At 44.6% G+C, this 18,122-nt stretch overlaps 1 protein-coding gene across 1 annotated transcript; it reads left to right on the forward strand.

The window, feature by feature from the left end:
- The first annotated feature begins 88 nt into the window (after nt 1–88).
- TIRAP (TIR domain containing adaptor protein) lies at nt 89–17,003 on the forward strand. Its single transcript, XM_079930868.1, has 5 exons — nt 89–223; nt 9,830–9,953; nt 10,162–10,320; nt 11,803–12,402; nt 13,489–17,003. Exons 3-5 carry the CDS (start codon nt 10,254–10,256, stop codon nt 13,506–13,508), a joined length of 687 nt encoding a protein of 228 aa, XP_079786994.1. The 5' UTR covers nt 89–223; nt 9,830–9,953; nt 10,162–10,253; the 3' UTR covers nt 13,509–17,003.
- The last annotated feature ends 1,119 nt before the right edge of the window (nt 17,004–18,122 follow it).

Consider the following 18,122-nt stretch of genomic DNA (forward strand, 5'->3'; position numbering starts at 1 on the left):
GGCCCCGGGGGCTGCCCTCACGGCTGCCAAGGCCGCCGGCCTCTCCGCCTCACCACTGACTGTGTGTGGCCATTGGGAAAGTCCGGCATCATCTTCCTCACTTACCTAAAAAGAAAAAAGGTATAAACGCTTCCCTGGCAAGGCGTCGAGAAGACTCAATGAATGAAGTAAGGAGTTTCTGTGTCCGCGACAGAGAACACAGCCGAGGCTGCAGGTTCTCCTGGTGGGTTTTGGGGAACTCGGGAGGAAAGACTTATCTCCAAGCTTCCGCCCGGTCCTTAGCTGCGCAGATGTCCACGAACCTCCCTGCGAGCCCGGGGAAGTGGGCGCGGAGGGCCCGGCCGCCGCCCCCTCGGGTCGGGCTTGGGGCGTGGGAGCGGCGGTCGGAGGAGGAGCCGCGGGCCGGGAGTCTCGGCGCTTCCGGGGCAGCGGGCGGCCGGCTGCACTTCCCGTGGGCGAGCGGCCCGCCGGGCTTCGGAGCCCGTGCCCCGCACCGGCCGCACCGAGGTAGCGCCCCGCGCACCCCGGCGCAGGTGAGCGCTCGGGGAGGCGCGGGCGGGAGCGGGAGCGGCGGGGCCCCGCGGAAGGGGCGAGCAGGCGAGCGGGCGGGGCGGGCAGGCGGCTGGGCCGGCAGGACTCCCGCGGGCAGTGGACCCCTGCGTTCGGCCCCGTTAGCGGCCCGGTCCCCGGTCCCCGGTCATCGGTCCCGGATTTGCCCCCTCCCTGCGGCACCTCCGGCCGGTTCACCGCCGTCCCCTCTGCGCCCCTTCACCTGGCCGCTCGTAGCACCCACAACGCGGAAACGGGTGAAAAGGCCCCCAGAGAGAGCTGTCACCTTCTCTGTCGCCAAGAAGTTCGTGCAGGGAGCCCTCCTTGAGCTTGAGGAGCCTGCCTGGTTCAGGTGGCTTCGGTCTTGAACTGTAGATTCTTTTTCTTCCAGGCCCTCGCGTCCTTCTCTGCTCTGTCGCAGCCTCTCCCTCTGCTCTTCTGATGGCCTTTGTGACAGTGTTTCAGCAAGAACAGGGCTTTACTTAGGGTTACAGGCCTACGGAGCCATCCCTTCCACAGTCATTTCACGAACCTCTACGATGGGCTGGGCATCGTGTGACAGCACTGAACAGGACAGAGTCAGCCCTCGTCCTCTACCTGGGGGCACTAGGAACCACACACACCCTGACAAGTGCAGCTAAGAGAGGGGAGGATGGAGTACACACTCCCCAAGCTGATGCATCTAACCCAGGGGCCACGGAGGGTCAGGAATGACCCATTGTCAGAGGAAGTCACATCTAGTTATTTTTAAAACCTTTTTTAAAAATTGAAATACAACCCCCACACAGAAAAGTGCACAGATCTTAAGTGTACAGCTTTCCCAGTGTCACATTTCTGTGACATTCCTGTGCAGCCCGCACCCAGAATAAATAAAACATTACTCGCACTCCAGAGCTTTTTTGACCGCACCAAACAGCTCGTGGGATCTCAGGCCCTGACCAGGGATTGAACCCTGGCACCCAGTAGTGAAAGCCTGGAATCCTAACCCCTAGGCCACCAGGGAACTCCTCGGATGCCCTCTTATGCCCACTTCCAGTCACTACTTTCACACATGGGTAACTGCTATCCTGGTTTCTAACATCATAAAATAGTTTTATTTGGCTTTGAATTTTGGACACTTGGGATCCTACTTATGTACTTTTGTGTATGGTGTTTTATACTCAATATATAGATTGAACCCCGTTGCATTTAGCACTCGTTCATGTATTCTCGTTGATGTGTAATTTTTCACTGTATGGATAGACCACTATTTCTACATTCTACCGGATACTAGGATTGATGGGTATGGTTGTTTCCAGTTTGGGGTTATTGTACATAGTGCTGCTGAGGCGTTCTTATGTTTGTGTTTTGGTGAGCATATGTTAGCACTGCTGTTGGGTACATTCCTAGAAGCGGAATATAGCGCCAGACAGTTTTTCAAAGTCCTCCTACCAATTTGCACTCCCACAGGCAGTATATGAGTTCTGTCTCTCCACATGCTTACCAATACTTGATATTGTCTGTCTTCTTCATTGTAGCCATTCTGCTGAGTGAGTGGGAGGTGGGGTTGCACTGAGGTTTTAATCTGCATTCCTCTGGCGACTAATGAACTGTGCATCTTTTCATACGTCTGTTGGGCCTTTGGATATCCTTTTGTGAAGTGTCTGTTCAGTTCTTGTGCCCATTTTTCCAATAGGTTGTCTCTCTTTTTCTTACCAGTTTGTAAGAGTTCTTAAATATTCTAGATATGAGACATATTGGATATGTATTTTTAAAATATCTTCTCTCTCTCAGGAGATTGCCTTTCACTGTCCTTACTAAGAAACCAAGTTGAAGGTAGATTTTAACAAAGAAGAAAGGCCCAGTGAAAATAATAAAATGTCTGGCTTTAAACTAGCACAAATAGCAGTAATAACGCAGGTATTCCAATAAGAATATAGACTTGTATAGCCTAGAGTTACTACTATTTCCTTCTGGTAAATACTTCTGAACAACATGCTTTTAAGTTATTTGAAATTATTCTCTGTTAGGAAGATACAGATTGCAAATTTTCCTCTTCCTTTGGTCCCCAGACACTACTAAGACTTTCTGTCTGGTTATGGTTAAATATGAACAGAAGTAGATATTAATGAAGTATTTGCTAATGAAAGATGAAGATATTATAAAAAGGTAGGGAACAGACTCTTAAAGCTAAACATTGCTGATTCATTTGCTCTAATAAGACAACTATTCATGAATCAGTTCCTACAATTCATGTTCTCTGACATGATTCTTTGGAAAATAATGCCAGTCTTCTGTTAAATTTTTAAGCATGTGACGTAATCATTGCGCTTTAACTTGGGATGGTATTTCAATAAGTAATTACGTGTGATAGTCAACCTATTTTGTAGTCAGCCTATTTAGTTAAAAGTGTTATAAACATACTCAAATCTCCTGAAAAAGAAAAAAACCAGTAAATCTTGTTTTCTATTTATACTATGATGTTACATCTTCCCTTCACTTCACAGGCAAAACTTTAAAAGTGTATAATTACTGTCTTCATTTTCTGGCAGGCGTATCATTTGTTCCTCATAATCTAGTTTCTGTTCTAAATGAAAGTGGGGTTTTATGTAGGCAGTTGGTCATCTCCTAATTTTCTAATTCAAATGCTTCTTCTTAATCCTCACTGGCCATTTGACATTTTTCACCAACACCATTGTAAACACCATCTCATTTTCAAAACTCTCTTTCCTTGCCTATCATAACATTGCGTCCTCCTGATGTGTCTGCTTGTAAAACTTGCTCCTCTCCGTCTTTTAACTGTAGGTATTCCTTAATGCTTTGTCTCTTTCCATGCTACGCTTTCCCCAGATGATTTGAATTGTCACAAACAGGCTGATGACTACCGCATCTATAATTCTGGCCCTGCCGCCTTCTTCCAACTCCAGACTCATTTTAAACATATGGCTTGGCATGTGTCTCCATGCGAATATCCCACTAGGATCTTAAACCTACTGTTGCTTTATAGTAAGTTTTTATTATTCTGGTAGTGGAAGTCCTCTTAAAGTTCCTCTTTAAAAATCTTAGTGTTTTTTTTAATCTAACTGCCCCCCCAAAGCCTTTTTCAAAAATATATAAAGAGCAGTCATTTTGTAAGCTCAAAAGGGAACTAATGTATAAAGGCGTAATTTGTAAACTGTATCCGTCATTAAATTCACTGCTGGCACAATCTATATTACATTCAATGCCTGCGTATTTACTTGAGACCTACAGCAAAGTAAATACAAAATAAGTTCACACCATTTCAGTTTAAAATGACCTTTAGTACGCATGTGGCATAGTTTCAAAACTAAGGCAGTTTTCTAAAACTAAGGAACTGTTTTCCAAAGACCAATTTGCTACATTTTTGCAAAATACAGCAACACTAATTAAAATGCTTCACATTCCGTGTTTGGTCAGTAAGATATATTCCTATGTGACTAAAATACAGCTAAGGTTTTAGATTTTAACAACCAAAGTAACAATACTTTTGATATATAATTAAATTGAGGGAGCTCCCTAGTGGCCTAGTGGTTAAGATTCAGCGCTGTCACTGCCGTGACCGGGGTGTGATCCCTGGTCCGGGGACTGAGATCCTGCAAGCCTCGCGGCCAAAATATTAAATAAAAATAAAGTAGTGGGTGCTTTTATATACACACACACACTCACACATATATTTGAAATTTTTGACATGTTTAAACATCTTCAGAATTTACAAAATGTAGTGCTGAAGGCATATGTACTTTGTTAGATATTTAGCAAAACTTCAGCACAATGATTTACTTTAATACAGGTTATAAGACTTCAGTTTTCTGCCTGCTAGAGTCCCATCTTAAATCTGACTTTATAGCAAAATTAGTAGTTTGAAATTTATTTCACAAAATCAAATCCCAAGATTTGCCAGGCAATTTTCAATTATTCCACTGCTTATATAAATCGAGACGAGTGGTTCCTTGTGTCAGAGTTACCTGGAGAGCTCTTAAAAAATACAGATTTGGGGGCCCTAATTCTGAACTATTGAATAAGAATTTACGGGGCAGCTATATTTTTAAAAGCCCTCTAGGTGATAATGATATACAGCTTAGTTTAGGAGCCACGGCTGCAGCCCACTAGATCAATCCTTAGTTACGTCAGAATCCTGGGGTACTTGTTTTTTGTTTTGTGGCTTTTGTGCTTTTTGGGGGTTTTTTTGTTTTTGTTTTTTGTGACACACTGCACGGCTTGTAGGATCTTAGTTCCCCAACCAGGGATCAAACCCAGGGCCCCGGCAGTGAGACAGCTGAGTCCTAACCAGTGGACCGCCAGGGAATTCCTGGGGTACTTGTTTAAAAATCACATTCCCAAGCCTTACACCCAGAGATTTGATTCAGTAGATTTGGGATGGGGCCCGGGAACTGGCATTCTAACCCATCATTTTGTTTGGTCCCTGTATTCATTCTCTGTGCTGCATGACAAATACTACAAATTTAGCAACTTAAACCAACACCTATTTGTTATCTCATAGTTTCTGTGGGTCAAGGGCCCGTGAAAGGCTTGTCTGAGTCTTCCGCTGGAGTCTCACCCGGCCGCAGTCCAGCTGTTAGCTAGGGCTGCAGTGCCATCACAGATGCAAATGGGGAAAGACCCTCTACTAAGCCCCCTCAGGTTGTTGTTTGTTGGCAGAATTCACCTCCTTGAAGTTGTAGGACTGAGGTCTGCTTTCTTGCTGGCCATCAGCTGGACACCACTCTTGGCTTCTTGAGGCTGCCTGAAGTTCCTTGACACTTTGCCCTCTCATGACATGGGAAATTCTTCCAAGTCAGCAAGGGAGTCTCTCTCCAGTCTGCTAAGATGAATTTTTACACCCACACCTACACCCATGCACATACATACATATGTACATAATATTCATTTATATGTTATATTTATATATACACATCTTTTTTTTTTTTTTTTTTTTTTTGCGGTACGCGGGCCTCTCACTGGTGTGGCCTCTCCCGTTGCAGAGCGCAGGCTCCGGACGCGCAGGCTCAGCGGCCATGGCTCACGGGCCCAGCCGCTCCGCAGCATGTGGGATCCTCCCGGACCGGGGCACGAACCTGCGTCCCCCGCATCGGCAGGCAGACTCTCAACCACTGCGCCACCAGGGAAGCCCTATACACATCTTATATAACAAATATGTATGTATTGTATGTATATACACATATACACACACACACTTGTTACTGTATATATGATGTGTATATACATTTATATACATATGCAAACACACACACCCTACAGAATAACACAATCATGTGAGTGACATACTACAACCTTTGCCGTATTCTATTGGTAAGAAGTCATGGGTCCTGCCCAACACTCACAGGTATGAACACGGGACTACCTTAGGGTCTGTCCACCACAGTCCGTAACTCCTCAGAAACACTGTATTGTGCCTCTCTAGCTATTAACAATTAATTGCAGCACTTTTACAGACATTGTCCTGCAAGTTCTAACGCATCCTCCCTGACAAGCGTTTCAGCAAATGTTTGAGAAGCCAGTGTTGGAGCCTTTGAAACCGGTGTTCTTAAAGTCAAAAAGCACATGAAGAGTAGATACTAATTTATCCATCAAAGAAGTGAAAAACTCCCTCAAACAATTTAAATCTTTAAGCGGACCCGGTTTTTGTTTACTTTCTGGCCGCACCACATGACATGCAGGGATCTTAGTTCCCCAACCTGGGATCGAATCTGCGCCCCGCCCTGCAATGGAAGCGCAGAGCCTCAACTGCCGGACCGCCAGGGAAGTCCCAAGCAGACCAGTTTTTAGCACTCAGATTCAATGCTTTCCCCATTCATTAGCCTCACATACAATCAAACATGGTGTAGTAGTTTCCTACTGCTTCTGTAATAAAGTACCACAAGCGTAGTGGATTCATACCACACACATTGATTATCTTATAGTTGTGGCAGTCACAGTCTGAAGTGGATCAGCGGGGCTGCATTCCTTCTGGAGGCTCTAGGGAGGAATCCAGGTCCTTGCCTTTTCCGCCTTCTAGAGGCTGCCACCTTCCTTGCTCACAGCCCCACGCTACACCCACCTCTGCTTCTGTTGTCACATCTCTTCTCTCACTCTGACCCTCCTGTCTTCCTTTTCTAAGACCTTTGGGATTACATTTGGCCCACCTGGATAATCCAGGCTAATCTTCCCATCTCCAGACCCTTAATCACATCTGCAAAGTCAGCTTCTGCCAAGTAAGGTAGCTTATTTTCACTGGTTCTGAGGATTAGGATGTGTATGTCTTTGGGGACCACTGTGCTGTCACCACGGACAGTGATTCCAGCTTAACAGAAATGGGATACGAATTATATAAGATACATAATCATACGCCTTCATAGGTTTCAGAACATTCCCTATATAATAGATATTGGAGACCAGTTAGATATTGAATAATACTTAATACACTTTGGATTTTATACAGTGAAACTTTACAGTATTTACCTCACATATTAAGTTCCTTCATGTAATATTGAAAAAGCATTCTAAAAACACTGATGGTAACAGGCTACTGCTTTTTCTATTTTTTTTTTTTTCAGTACATGGGCCCCTCACTGTTGTAGCCTCTCCCGTTGCGGAGCACAGGCTCCGGATGCGCAGGCTCAGCAGCCATGGCTCACGGGCCCAGCCGCTCTGTGGCATGTGGGATCTTCCCAGACTGGGGCACGAACCCATGTCCCCTGCATCGGCAGGCGGACTCTCAACCACTGCGCCACCAGGGAAGCCCTCTTTTTCTTTTGAAGAAGCTCTTTGCTAATCTTCTATCAAGTCTTTGTAATTATCTACAAAGTAGGTATTTAGGTCTATATCATTCTACTGGATGAATGTCTTCAAAGCACAGGGAAAAGTGACTACATAACAAATCAGAGAATAGACAGAGTGAGGGATGAGAGCTTCCAGTTGGAGATTTGGGTTCATTATCTTCTCACCTGCCTGACAACTATGTCTCCCATATCTCGACCATATCTCGATATAGACTGTTATTAAATCTTGTAAAGATTAATCGTATTTGAATGTGATGGCTCCACAGCCTCAGCTGTACAGAACTGAAAAAGTAACAAGGAAAATGCAGTATGGTTTAGACTCTAGGAGGTAGACCGTGTATACAGTTAATGGAACTGGTCTGCATTCTTACTCAATTATCCTTTGTCAAAGATGCTATTTCCTGTGTTTGAACTTTTCCATAACATCAGTCACTAGGGCTTATACCAATCCACTTCCAGTGGCTGTTGGGCAATTGGATTTCTTCTTAAACAAGCAATGAAAAATGGCAGCTACCCCAAATCAGCATGTATCGCCAAAAGGGCACGTCATTTGATAAAATGAGAAACTGAAACTTAGATCTATCTACATCTGTTAAGTAAAGTGTTATGTCAATTTTGAACCTTTAGGCTGTCATTAAAAATATCAAATGATTCTCCAGTTTTTAAGTGTATCAAGGCCAAATGATGAATTTTCAAATTAAAACACAATTGAAAACAAGATTTAAATAATATAAAAAGCAAGTAACATTGTGTCTACTGCTGGGGGCGGGGTGGGGAGGGGAAGGACATCTTGAATGGTTGAAATGAAGATGTCAAGAAACAGCGACTCCTGACCAGGAAAAGGATTTCAAAACCTAACAGTGGTTAACCAGGCACTGCCTCAATCTCACCACTTAGGGGCTGAAATCCAAAGAATATTAGATAGGAAAAGAAACGCATGTCCTTGTTAATGTTCCCCTTTTCACGTCTTTTTAGCTCGCTTAGCAGCTCTCTGCTTTGCTCTTTCAAATGTGCTTCTGGTCCCGAGTCCGTCTCACTCCTGCTTCTGCTCCAGCACCCCTGCACCCACTACTGCTGCAGTTGAAGTTCTCCTTTTTTTTGAACTTTGATATATTTTCATGAATCATCAGTATCTCTTGTCTTCTCTTCATCAGCTTGGCATAAGGGTGTTCAGCATTTAGCAGAATGAAGCATTTTTGTCCAACATTGAAGGACATTCTTTAAATTTTGAAAACTCTTATCTCAGCGCGTCTATTCAGACAAGCCGTTTTCTCTGTGAGTTCCCGGATGTGGGAGGGGGTTGTTTTGACCTCTGTAGATCCATCAAATCGTGAGAAAGCAGTCCTTGCTCTAGAACCAAGTTCTCCACCAGCCCTTCATCTTCAGAAGCCACTAGAACACAGTGGCTCCATCTTGGACCAGGGTGGGCTCTGCTCCACACAATGTCCTCCCAGAAACCTAGGCAGAAAGAGCCTCCACCATCAGGGACATCAGGTCATTGTGGTGGGAAGAGAACATGGCCATGGCGTTTGCCCGTCTAATGGTCCTTTGCATTTCCATATAAATTTAGATGCCGTTTGACAATCCCTTCTCTCCCCACCCCCACCAAAAAAAGAAAACCAAACCAAAAACCTTCCAGAATTTGGAATAACATTGAATAGATCCCTCCAATATCTAGATTATTTTAAATACATACTAACCCACACTATTTTCTAAGCCATTTTACATTTTACATAAATCATCTCATGTAATCTTCACAGTAATGCTGAGCAGGCTGTAGTATTATTTCCATTTCACAGATGGAAAAGCTAAAGTTTCGGGTTTCCCTGGGGCGCCGTGGTTAAGAATCCGCCTGCCAATGCAGGGGACACGAGTTCGAGCCCTGGTCTGGGAAGATCCCACATGCCGCGGAGCAACTAAGCCCGTGTGCCACAACTACTGAGCCTGCGCTCTAGAGCCCACGAGCCACAACTACTGAGCCCGCGTGCTACAACTACTGAAGCCCACGCGCGCTAGAGCCCGTGCTCGGCAACAAGAGAAGCCACCGCGAAGAGAGGCCTGTGCACTGCAACAAAGAGTAGCCCCCGCTCACCACAACTAGAGAAAGCCTGCGTGCAGCAAGCAACGAGCACCCAATGCAACCAAAAATAAATAAATAAAATAAATTAAAAAAACCAAAAAAGCTAAAGTTTAGCAAGAGTAAAGTAGTTTACCAGAGGCCACAGTTCATAAGAGATGAGATCTAGGACCTCTGCCTGCAGAGTCTGCAGCCTTTACCACTATGTACAGCTGAGGGAGGGAGGGAGAGAGGAAGGGAGGGAGGGAGTGGAGGGAGATTGGGTGGGTGGATGGAGGGACGGAGTTATTCAGGGGAAGGCAGACCTGGAGGAAAACTCCCCCAAGGTTTCTTACACGTGCTCTCTCTCTACTGCTCAACATCTGTCTACCTTGATACATAATTATTTGTCCAAATAGTAACAGACCTTCTTCTCTGATTTCAGCATTTACACAGGAAGTTCTTACAACGAGCTGCCTGCCAGCCGCCCTTCCCCAGATCCCGAATGCAACCCTGGCCAGGTGGCGCAGAGAACAGTCACTCTGCTGGTCATGCTGAGCTCATACTCTGTAAGTCTGACGGCTGCACAGATCGGGGTTCAGCTAGCAACCTGATCCCAGTGGCGTCTGTCCCTAATCCCCTAAGGGATGAGGGACCGATTTAGAGACTGAGCCTCTGTCAGGCACCAAGGGAGAAAGAAATGCCAGAGCCCACCCACTGGGACTGGGAGTAAGGTTAAGTACAGCTTTTGTGATCCTTTCTCTCTGTCTCTTGTAGGATGGATGTTGGATGAGGTCAAGACTGGGTCCCCTCCCTTCTCCCACTTTACCAATGCCTGATCTCATGGGGTTAGTTTGGAGCCCACCACTATGGCATCATCAACCTCCGTGCCAGCTCCTCGTTCCAGGTCCAAGAAGCCTCTGGGCAAAATGGCTGGTGAGTGGACACAGACTCCTAATTCCAGGAGGCTGCCTGGCCCCCAAACACAGGCCCTGGAGAGACGCAGGGAGGCTGACGGGGTGGGCGTGGGGGGGTCCTGCTTTGACTTCAGTGCCCACAGGCTCTGTGGGGAGTGAGGGGGCGTGCATCAGGGAGCCTTCAGTCCTTTTGGCTCACAGCTTTCCCAAGTGTGCTCAGCTAGTCTTCCCAGCCTGGAAACCACTGTGCTGAGTGCTTAACAGGGTGTCACTTTTTAACTAAATCGCCCTGAACCATTCAGAGGTAGGAGCCAAGGAGAAAGAAAAAAACAAATCAACCTCCAGGACACCACACTCTCTGTCCCGGTCAAAATGGGGAAGCTGAGCTGAAACCATTTGGAGTACTCACAGTATGCCAGACACTGCATTATCTCCGCTGATCTTCAACAACAACTAAAATGAACCCATTTTACAGAAGAGGAAGTGGAGACATAGACTGACTTGCTTATGGTCGTATAGAAAGCAAGTAGCAGGTCCACAATCAAATCTGTTGCCCCACTCCAAAGCGTGGCCCCGGATCACTCAGCTCTAAGGTCTTCAGGTACCCTGGGCAGTGAGTGGTCCTCCTGCACATTTCCATTTTACCCATTTAGCAACAAGCTAGGATTTCTCAGGGCCAAACAGATGACAATCCCTGGCTCTCTCCCTCCCATAGTGGGTAGCCCCTTAATCTAAATCCACCTCCCCTCAATGCTGAAAGTGGGTTTGGGGCCTAATTGATCTTTACCAGCTTAACGTAGCTCTACTTCCTGACTCACGGATTGTCGACTAGTCAGCTTGTGGGAAGTTCTGGTTAGGATAGGCTAGGGGGGTACCAGCAATCGAAGGGCGTGGAGCAAAGCCATCTTTCCCAATCAGGCTTGTGAAACAGCCAGAGTTCTTTTCTTCCTTCCTTCCTCCCTCCCTCCCTCCCTCCCTCCTTTCCTTTCTTCCTTTTTTCCCCTCATATTGTGGTTATACCAAAAGCTTTACAAAAAATTATTGAGGTATAATTGACATACAACATTCTATCCGTTTCAGGTGTACAGCATAATGATGCAACATGCGTATACATGGTGAAGCAATCATTACAACAAGTCTAGTTAACATCCATCACCATATGTAGTTACAGATTTATTTTCTTCTTGGGATGAGAACTTTTAAGATCTATTCTCTTGGCACCTTCAGAATATGCAGTATGGTAAGACAGGCGGGCATTACATCCCTGCTGACTTATAAAGCTGCCAGAGTTTTCATGTGTTCCCGAAACCTTTAAAGATAAGGGAGACTTTGGGGCAAGTCCTGAGGGATGTACACAGTAGCAGAGCAGCAGTTGTGAGAAGAAGGTGGACAGGGGAGATGGGCTGACCTCCTCCCCGCGGTGGCTCCTCTCTGGGGGGGGGGGGTCGCCAGGAGACCCCTGCTGAAAGCTCCAGGCCTCAGCAGTGCTTCTTCCCCGCAGACTGGTTCAGGCAGGCCCTGTCGAGAAAGCCCACAAAGACGCCCGTCTCCCCAGAAAACACCCGCAGTGACGGTTCACAGCCGAGCTCCTCGGACAGGCCCCCACCCCTGGGCCCCAGCTCAGAGGCGTCTCCCACCCCGCCACCGACACCGACACACTTGGGCGCCCACGGCAGCAGTAGCAGCAGCAGCGGCCGCTGGAGCAAGGACTATGATGTGTGCGTGTGCCACAGCGAGGAGGACCTGGCGGCCGCCCAGGAGCTGGTCTCCTACCTGGAGGGCAGCGCTGCCGGCCTGCGCTGCTTCTTGCAGCTTCGCGACGCAGACCCCGGCGGCGCCATAGTGTCCGAGCTGTGCCAGGCGCTGAGCAACAGCCACTGTCGCGTGCTGCTCATCACACCGGGCTTCCTCCGGGACCCGTGGTGCAGGTACCAGATGCTGCAGGCGCTGAGCGAGGCCCCCGGGGCGGAGGGCCGCACCATCCCCCTGATGTCAGGCCTCAGCAGAGCCGCCTACCCCGCCGAGCTCCGATTCATGTACTTCGTGAACGGCTGGGGTCCCGACGGTGGCTTTCGCCAAGTCAAGGAGGCTGTCACGCGGTGTAAGTTACGGGGAAGGGAGAAGGGGAAGGGGCTTCGGCCATAGCGCCTGCTCTACTTGGGCTTTTAGGAGACACCCAGTGTGGCCTAGTACAGGCTTCAGTTCAGAGCACTTAGCAGACGCTGCGCTTTTTTTTTTTTACAAATAGGTTTGTGGCAACCCTGCGTTGTCAGATGATGATTAGCATTTTTTTTTAGTAATAACATTTTTAAATTAAGGCATGTACATTGTATTTTTTATCAATTTTTTATTGAAATGTAGTTGATTTACAAGGTTGTGTCAATCTCTGTTGCACAGCAAAGTGATTCAGATATAGATATATATAGATATATATATACACATTCTTTTCCATTATGGTTTATCATAGGATATTGAATATAGCTCTCTGTGAAGGCACGTACATTGTTTTTAAAAACATAATGCTATTACACACTTAATAGACTACAAAAAAGTGTAAACACAACTTTCATATGCACTGGGAAGCCAAAAAATTTGTGTGACTCATTTTATTGCAATATTTGCTTTATCGTGGTGGTCTCGAACTGAACCTGCAGTATTTCTGAGGTCTGCCTGTAGTTCAGAATGCAGGCTCTGGGAAAATAACTGTGTCACTTGGACAAGCTACTTAACTGCTCTGTGCCTGGGTTTTCTCACTGGTTAAATGAGAATGAAACTATATACATAAATAAGTATGTACACTAAGTAAATTCAGAACGTGGCCTGGCACATGTAAAGTACTTGTGACAGGCCGAGCCTAGCACGTTATCAAGTCCTCAATAAATATAAGTCACTATTATCATTATTAGTATTAATAGTATTAGGTTTCTCTCACTGAGGTCAGGTTGGAGATGGCCACCAAGAGCTGGGAAAATGCCAGGAGGGACCCTGGTTTAGTAACGCAAACAGGTACAAAATAATAGGAAAGAATTGCCTACCATAAGCGTATCCAGGGAGGGGCGTTGTATTACAGTGGGTTTAGAAGTAAAATAGATTAAAAGGTAGCGAAGACAGGGACATGTGGGGGAAACAGAGATGCTGGGATTTGAGGAGGGTGACAAGCCATGTGATTCTCTTTCGTCCCTTTCAGATCTGCAGACCCTCAGCTGACACTTCTCACATCAACACGGATGCAGACAGTTGGAGCAAAGCTGGAAATGGAGTGAGAGGGCCTAGGACCCTGGGTTCCATACATGTGCCAAGTTATGAGGAGTAAGTTTGCAGCACTTTGTATGTGACCCTGGGATCAGATTGTCTGTGGCCTCCATAACCATGGGCTCCCAGGAAGGTCCCGGGGAAGCTGGGGACTCCCCCAGGAAGGCCTGGGGAAGCTGGGGACTCCCCCAGGAAGGCTGTGAGGGAGCTGGGGACTCCCCCAAGAAGGCCTGGGGAAGCCAGAAAGTGGAGGTGGAAGGAAGCGTGATACCAAGACGTCACCCACGCGCTGCCTCCTGTGTGACTGGACGTGAAGCCTGGCACATCGTGCCCACGTCTTCTTCCCCTGGAATCGGGCACTGGTGTCTAGGTGCCTTCCTCCTGAAGAGGTGGCTCACCTGAGTAAGGAGCTGGAAGCCTGGACTGCGCGCCTCAGCTGGGGGGTTTTCCCAGTTGCCTGCGGAAGCCCTGAACAGGTGTCAGGAGAGAACAACAGGTATAGCGTCTTTCACACTCACACTCTTGCCGGCGTCTCCCGGTGAGTCGTTCACTTCCGAAAGCTGCATGGAAGATGCCCTCAGCATGTCTACAGGACAAATACTGTCCTGTATTTGTTTTCACTGCACGCCTGTCATTAAAGACTCACACCTAGAAATGAGTCTGAAGAGGGGACAGAAGAGGGGAGGGAGCAGGTGGGGTGAAGAGGAGGAAAGCTCAGACCCTTTAGCTGGGATCAAAAGCCCACCCACCAATGCTCTGACATATGGGGGCCTCATCAGGCATCTGGCTAGAACTCCTGCTTTTACAGTAGTTCCTTCACCTCTGCACTCAGAGGAATCAGTGTATTTCTTCTGGCAGATCGATGGTCTACCTTGTAGGACAGGCAGAGTTTCATTCATCCGTTCTTAGTAAAACTTGGTTGTTGAACTGAAATGAATTTATGATTCCCCTGATGTGTACTTTTGTGTCTCTTCTCCCTCTTCCCCCACCACATCTCCTCCTTTTACTGAAAAAAATGTATATATATATATATATATATATTAAATTGAGATAGAATTGACATATAACATATTAGTTTTAACTGTACATGATTCTCTATTTGTATATATTGTGAAAAAATTTTATTTTTCATTACAAATTATCTTATTACATACAAAAGGACTAAAGAATAATGCAGTGTACACTCACGTACTCAACACCCAGCTTAGAAGCCAAACCTCACAATCCCCATGTTGCTCCCTTTGTGCCCTTACATTCTCTTCCCTACTCCCACCAGAAGTAACCACTATTCTGAATTTTGAATTTATCATTCTTAGCTTTTCTCTAGAAATTTATTACATATGTATGCATCCCTGACAATATATTAACTTTTACATGGTTTTACACTTTACATAAATGGTGTTATATTCTGCAAATTCCTCTTTTTTTTTTTTTTTTTTTTTGCCATGTTTGTAAGATGTGTCCATATTGATTCATGGAGCTGCAGTAAATTCACTTTCATTCCGTTATGTAAATATACCACTGTTCAGTCGCACATGTTTTTACAAGTGGACATTTGGTTGTTTCCAGTTTTTTTGCTGTTGAAAACAATGAGCCTGTGAGCATTTTTATTCTTGTGTATGTTTCCAAGAGCAAGATTTTCTAGGATTTAACCTAGATGGAGAACAGCTGGGTAGTGAAGCGTGCGCACCTTCAGTTCTGGTAGAAGATACCAAATTTTCTTCCAGATTGGTTGTGCAATTTATGTTCCTGCCATTTGTGCATAAGAGTTGCCACTTTTGCATGTTCTTGCTAACATTTAGAATTATCAGATTTTTTAAATTTTATTTTTTTGCCACGCTGCACGGCTTGTGCGATCTTAGTTCCCTGACCAGGGATTCAACCCGGGCCCCAGCAGTGAGAGCACCGAGTCCTAACCACTGGACTGCCAAGAAATTCCCTAGACTTATCAGTTTTTTAAGTGTTTAATAAGCTGGTGGATGAACACTGGTATCCCATTGTCATAATATTCTTTTTTTCCTTTTGCCTTTTTTTATTAAAAAATATATATATCATACACTAAAAGGAAGAAGGAAGTTTGATGAACCCCCATATACCTATCACCCACTTTCAACAATTACCAACTCAGAGATAAGCTTTTATTAATAATAACCTTACCCATTAGTCAACCGAAGATCATTTTGAAGCAAATCGCAGGTATTATTTTATTCTAAATATTTAAGTATGTCTCTCTAAATTATTAGAAGTTTAAAAAAAAATGACCACCATATAACAGTATCTTTTAAAGAACAGAAGCTTTATTTTTTAATGTGAAAACTTTTATCTATTACTTTGTAGTCTGTGCTTTTTGTGTCTTCTTTAGGAAATCTTCCCTACTCCTGTAGTTTCTTCTGGAAGTATTTCACATTTAGGTCTTTAATCCACCTGGATGTTTTGTTTGGGTTTGTTTTTGTAGCTCTTGGTTTATGAGTTAGAGATACTTTTTTTTTTTCATTTGAATAGCCATTATTTACTGACTAGTCCATCCTTTCCCCACTGATTGTGATGTCGCTGCTGTTATACGTTGTCATACGTGAGGGTCTGCTCCTGGGTTCTCCAGCCTCCTCCCTTTGTTGATGTATCCCTGTGTCAGTGGCACCGTGGCTTATGTACTGTTGTTGTTAGTAAACCTGGATAACTTAATAGTCAGCTCTTCCCATTCCTCTTAATCATGAAAATCACTTCCACCCTTCCTGTTCCTTTACTCTTTCATGTAAATTGTTTATTCAGTTTGTCAGATTCCAGGAAAAGGCCAGTTAATATTTTTATTGGACTTACATTGAGTTGAGAGATTAATTTGGAAAGGATAGATTTTTTAATTCTATTGAATCTTTCTCCTAATAAAAATGGCATGTCTCCATTTATTCATGTCTTTAAATGTATTTCAATAAAAACTTTATAAATCTTTTCCATATTGGTCAGTCACATTTTTTATGAGATTTATTCCTTAGTATGTCATATTTTCTGTTGCTACTGTAAAAGGTTTTTTTTTTTTTTTTTTTTTTTGTAAAAGGTTTTTTTAAAAAAATATTTTTATTCATTCATTCATTCCTTCATTTTGGCTGCACTGGGTCTTTTTTTTTTTATAAATTTATTTATTTGTTTTTGGCTGTGTTGGGTCTTTGTTGCTGCGCGCGGGCTTTCGCTAGTTGCGCTGAGTGAGGGCTGCTCTTCGTTGCGGTGCGTGGGCTTCTCATTACGTGCACCGGGTGTTAGTTGCGGCATGCGGGATCTTTTTTTTTTAGTTGCGGCATGCGAACTCTTAGTTGCGGCATGCATGTGGGATCTAGTTCCCCAACCAGGGATTGAACCCCGGGCCCGTTGCATTGGGAGCGTGGAGTCTTAACCACTGGACCACCAGGGAAGTCCCCCATATTGATTTAATATAAGCAAACTACTGAATTATTTATTCTATAAGACTATAGACTTTGTTGGGTTTCTATAAAGACAATCATATAATTTGCAAGACAAAACAAAAACTTATCTTTCTCTGCTGCCTAGGACCACCAGTAAGATATTGAAAGTGACAACTTTGTCTAAATTATGATTTCAAAGGGAATGCTTCAGACATTTCACCATTATACGTGGTATCTGTTGTACGTTTTGGGTTTGGTACATATTTTTTAACAAGCTGTAAGTTTCCTGTTGTTTCTAGTTGATTATGAGTTTTACTTATGTTGAATGGGTTTGAAATATATTCTAAAATTTCCGCATCTACTGAAATGATGTTTTTTTCCCCCTTTTAAATGGTAATTCAGTGAATAACATTAGATTTTCTAATGTTAAGCTGGTCTTATATTCCCGGGGTAAACTTATCTTGATCGTGATGTATTATTACCTTTGTTTAAATTGCAGGATTCAGATTGCTAACATTTTCTTCATGATTTTACATGTATATCCGTATGTAAGATTGGCCCATAATTATCCTTTCTTGTATTATCCTTTTCTGGCTCTGTTACCAAGGTTATATCAGCTTTCTAAAATAATTGGGGAGTGGTCCCTTTTTTCTATTCATTGATGAGTTAAAGCTTGGAATTAATTGCTCCTTGAATGTTTAGTAGACTAATCTGCAAATGCAGTTGGACCTAGCGTGTTTTGCAAGGGGGAGAGTGGGGCGGATTTAAAACTCCAATTTCTGTATCTTAAAGAGTTATAGATCTATTTAGATTTTTCATTTCTTCTGGAGTCGATTTGGCGTAAACAGTGAAGAATACAAAACTGGCTGAAATAGATTTTTCAGTTTGAATTCCCGGATCATGTAGGCAGTATGAATCTGAATTCTAAACCTGCATGGAGATTGGCCTGTGATTACAAATTTTCAGGGTTTTTTGTCTTTTTTTTTTTCTTCTCCCCTCCGGAGCCAGATGTTGAGGCAGGTAAGTTTCCTAAACATCTTGTCTCCTTTAGTAGGGCAGCTTTTCTTTTACTTTTTAAGTAGTTGGCCCTTTCATTGAGGTGGGGGCCCTTTAGAGATCTTGGCTTGCTGGGAAGTTTTCTCTTCCAACTCCTCGCTTGCATGAGCCCAGATCT

The sequence above is a fragment of the Stenella coeruleoalba genome (genome assembly GCF_951394435.1).
Source record: "Stenella coeruleoalba genome assembly, chromosome: 8".
NCBI classification, from domain to species: domain Eukaryota; kingdom Metazoa; phylum Chordata; class Mammalia; order Artiodactyla; family Delphinidae; genus Stenella; species Stenella coeruleoalba.

What these genes read in the sequence shown, in the direction of transcription:
- TIRAP (XM_079930868.1), top strand. Translation starts at nt 10,254, where the DNA reads ATGGCATCATCAACCTCCGTGCCAGCTCCTCGTTCCAGGTCCAAGAAG. An exon ending in GCCTCTGGGCAAAATGGCTG is followed by an intron (nt 10,321 to 11,802) that starts GTGAGTGGACAC and finishes TCTTCCCCGCAG; the next exon opens with ACTGGTTCAGGCAGGCCCTG. An exon ending in CAAGGAGGCTGTCACGCGGT is followed by an intron (nt 12,403 to 13,488) that starts GTAAGTTACGGG and finishes CGTCCCTTTCAG; the next exon opens with ATCTGCAGACCCTCAGCTGA.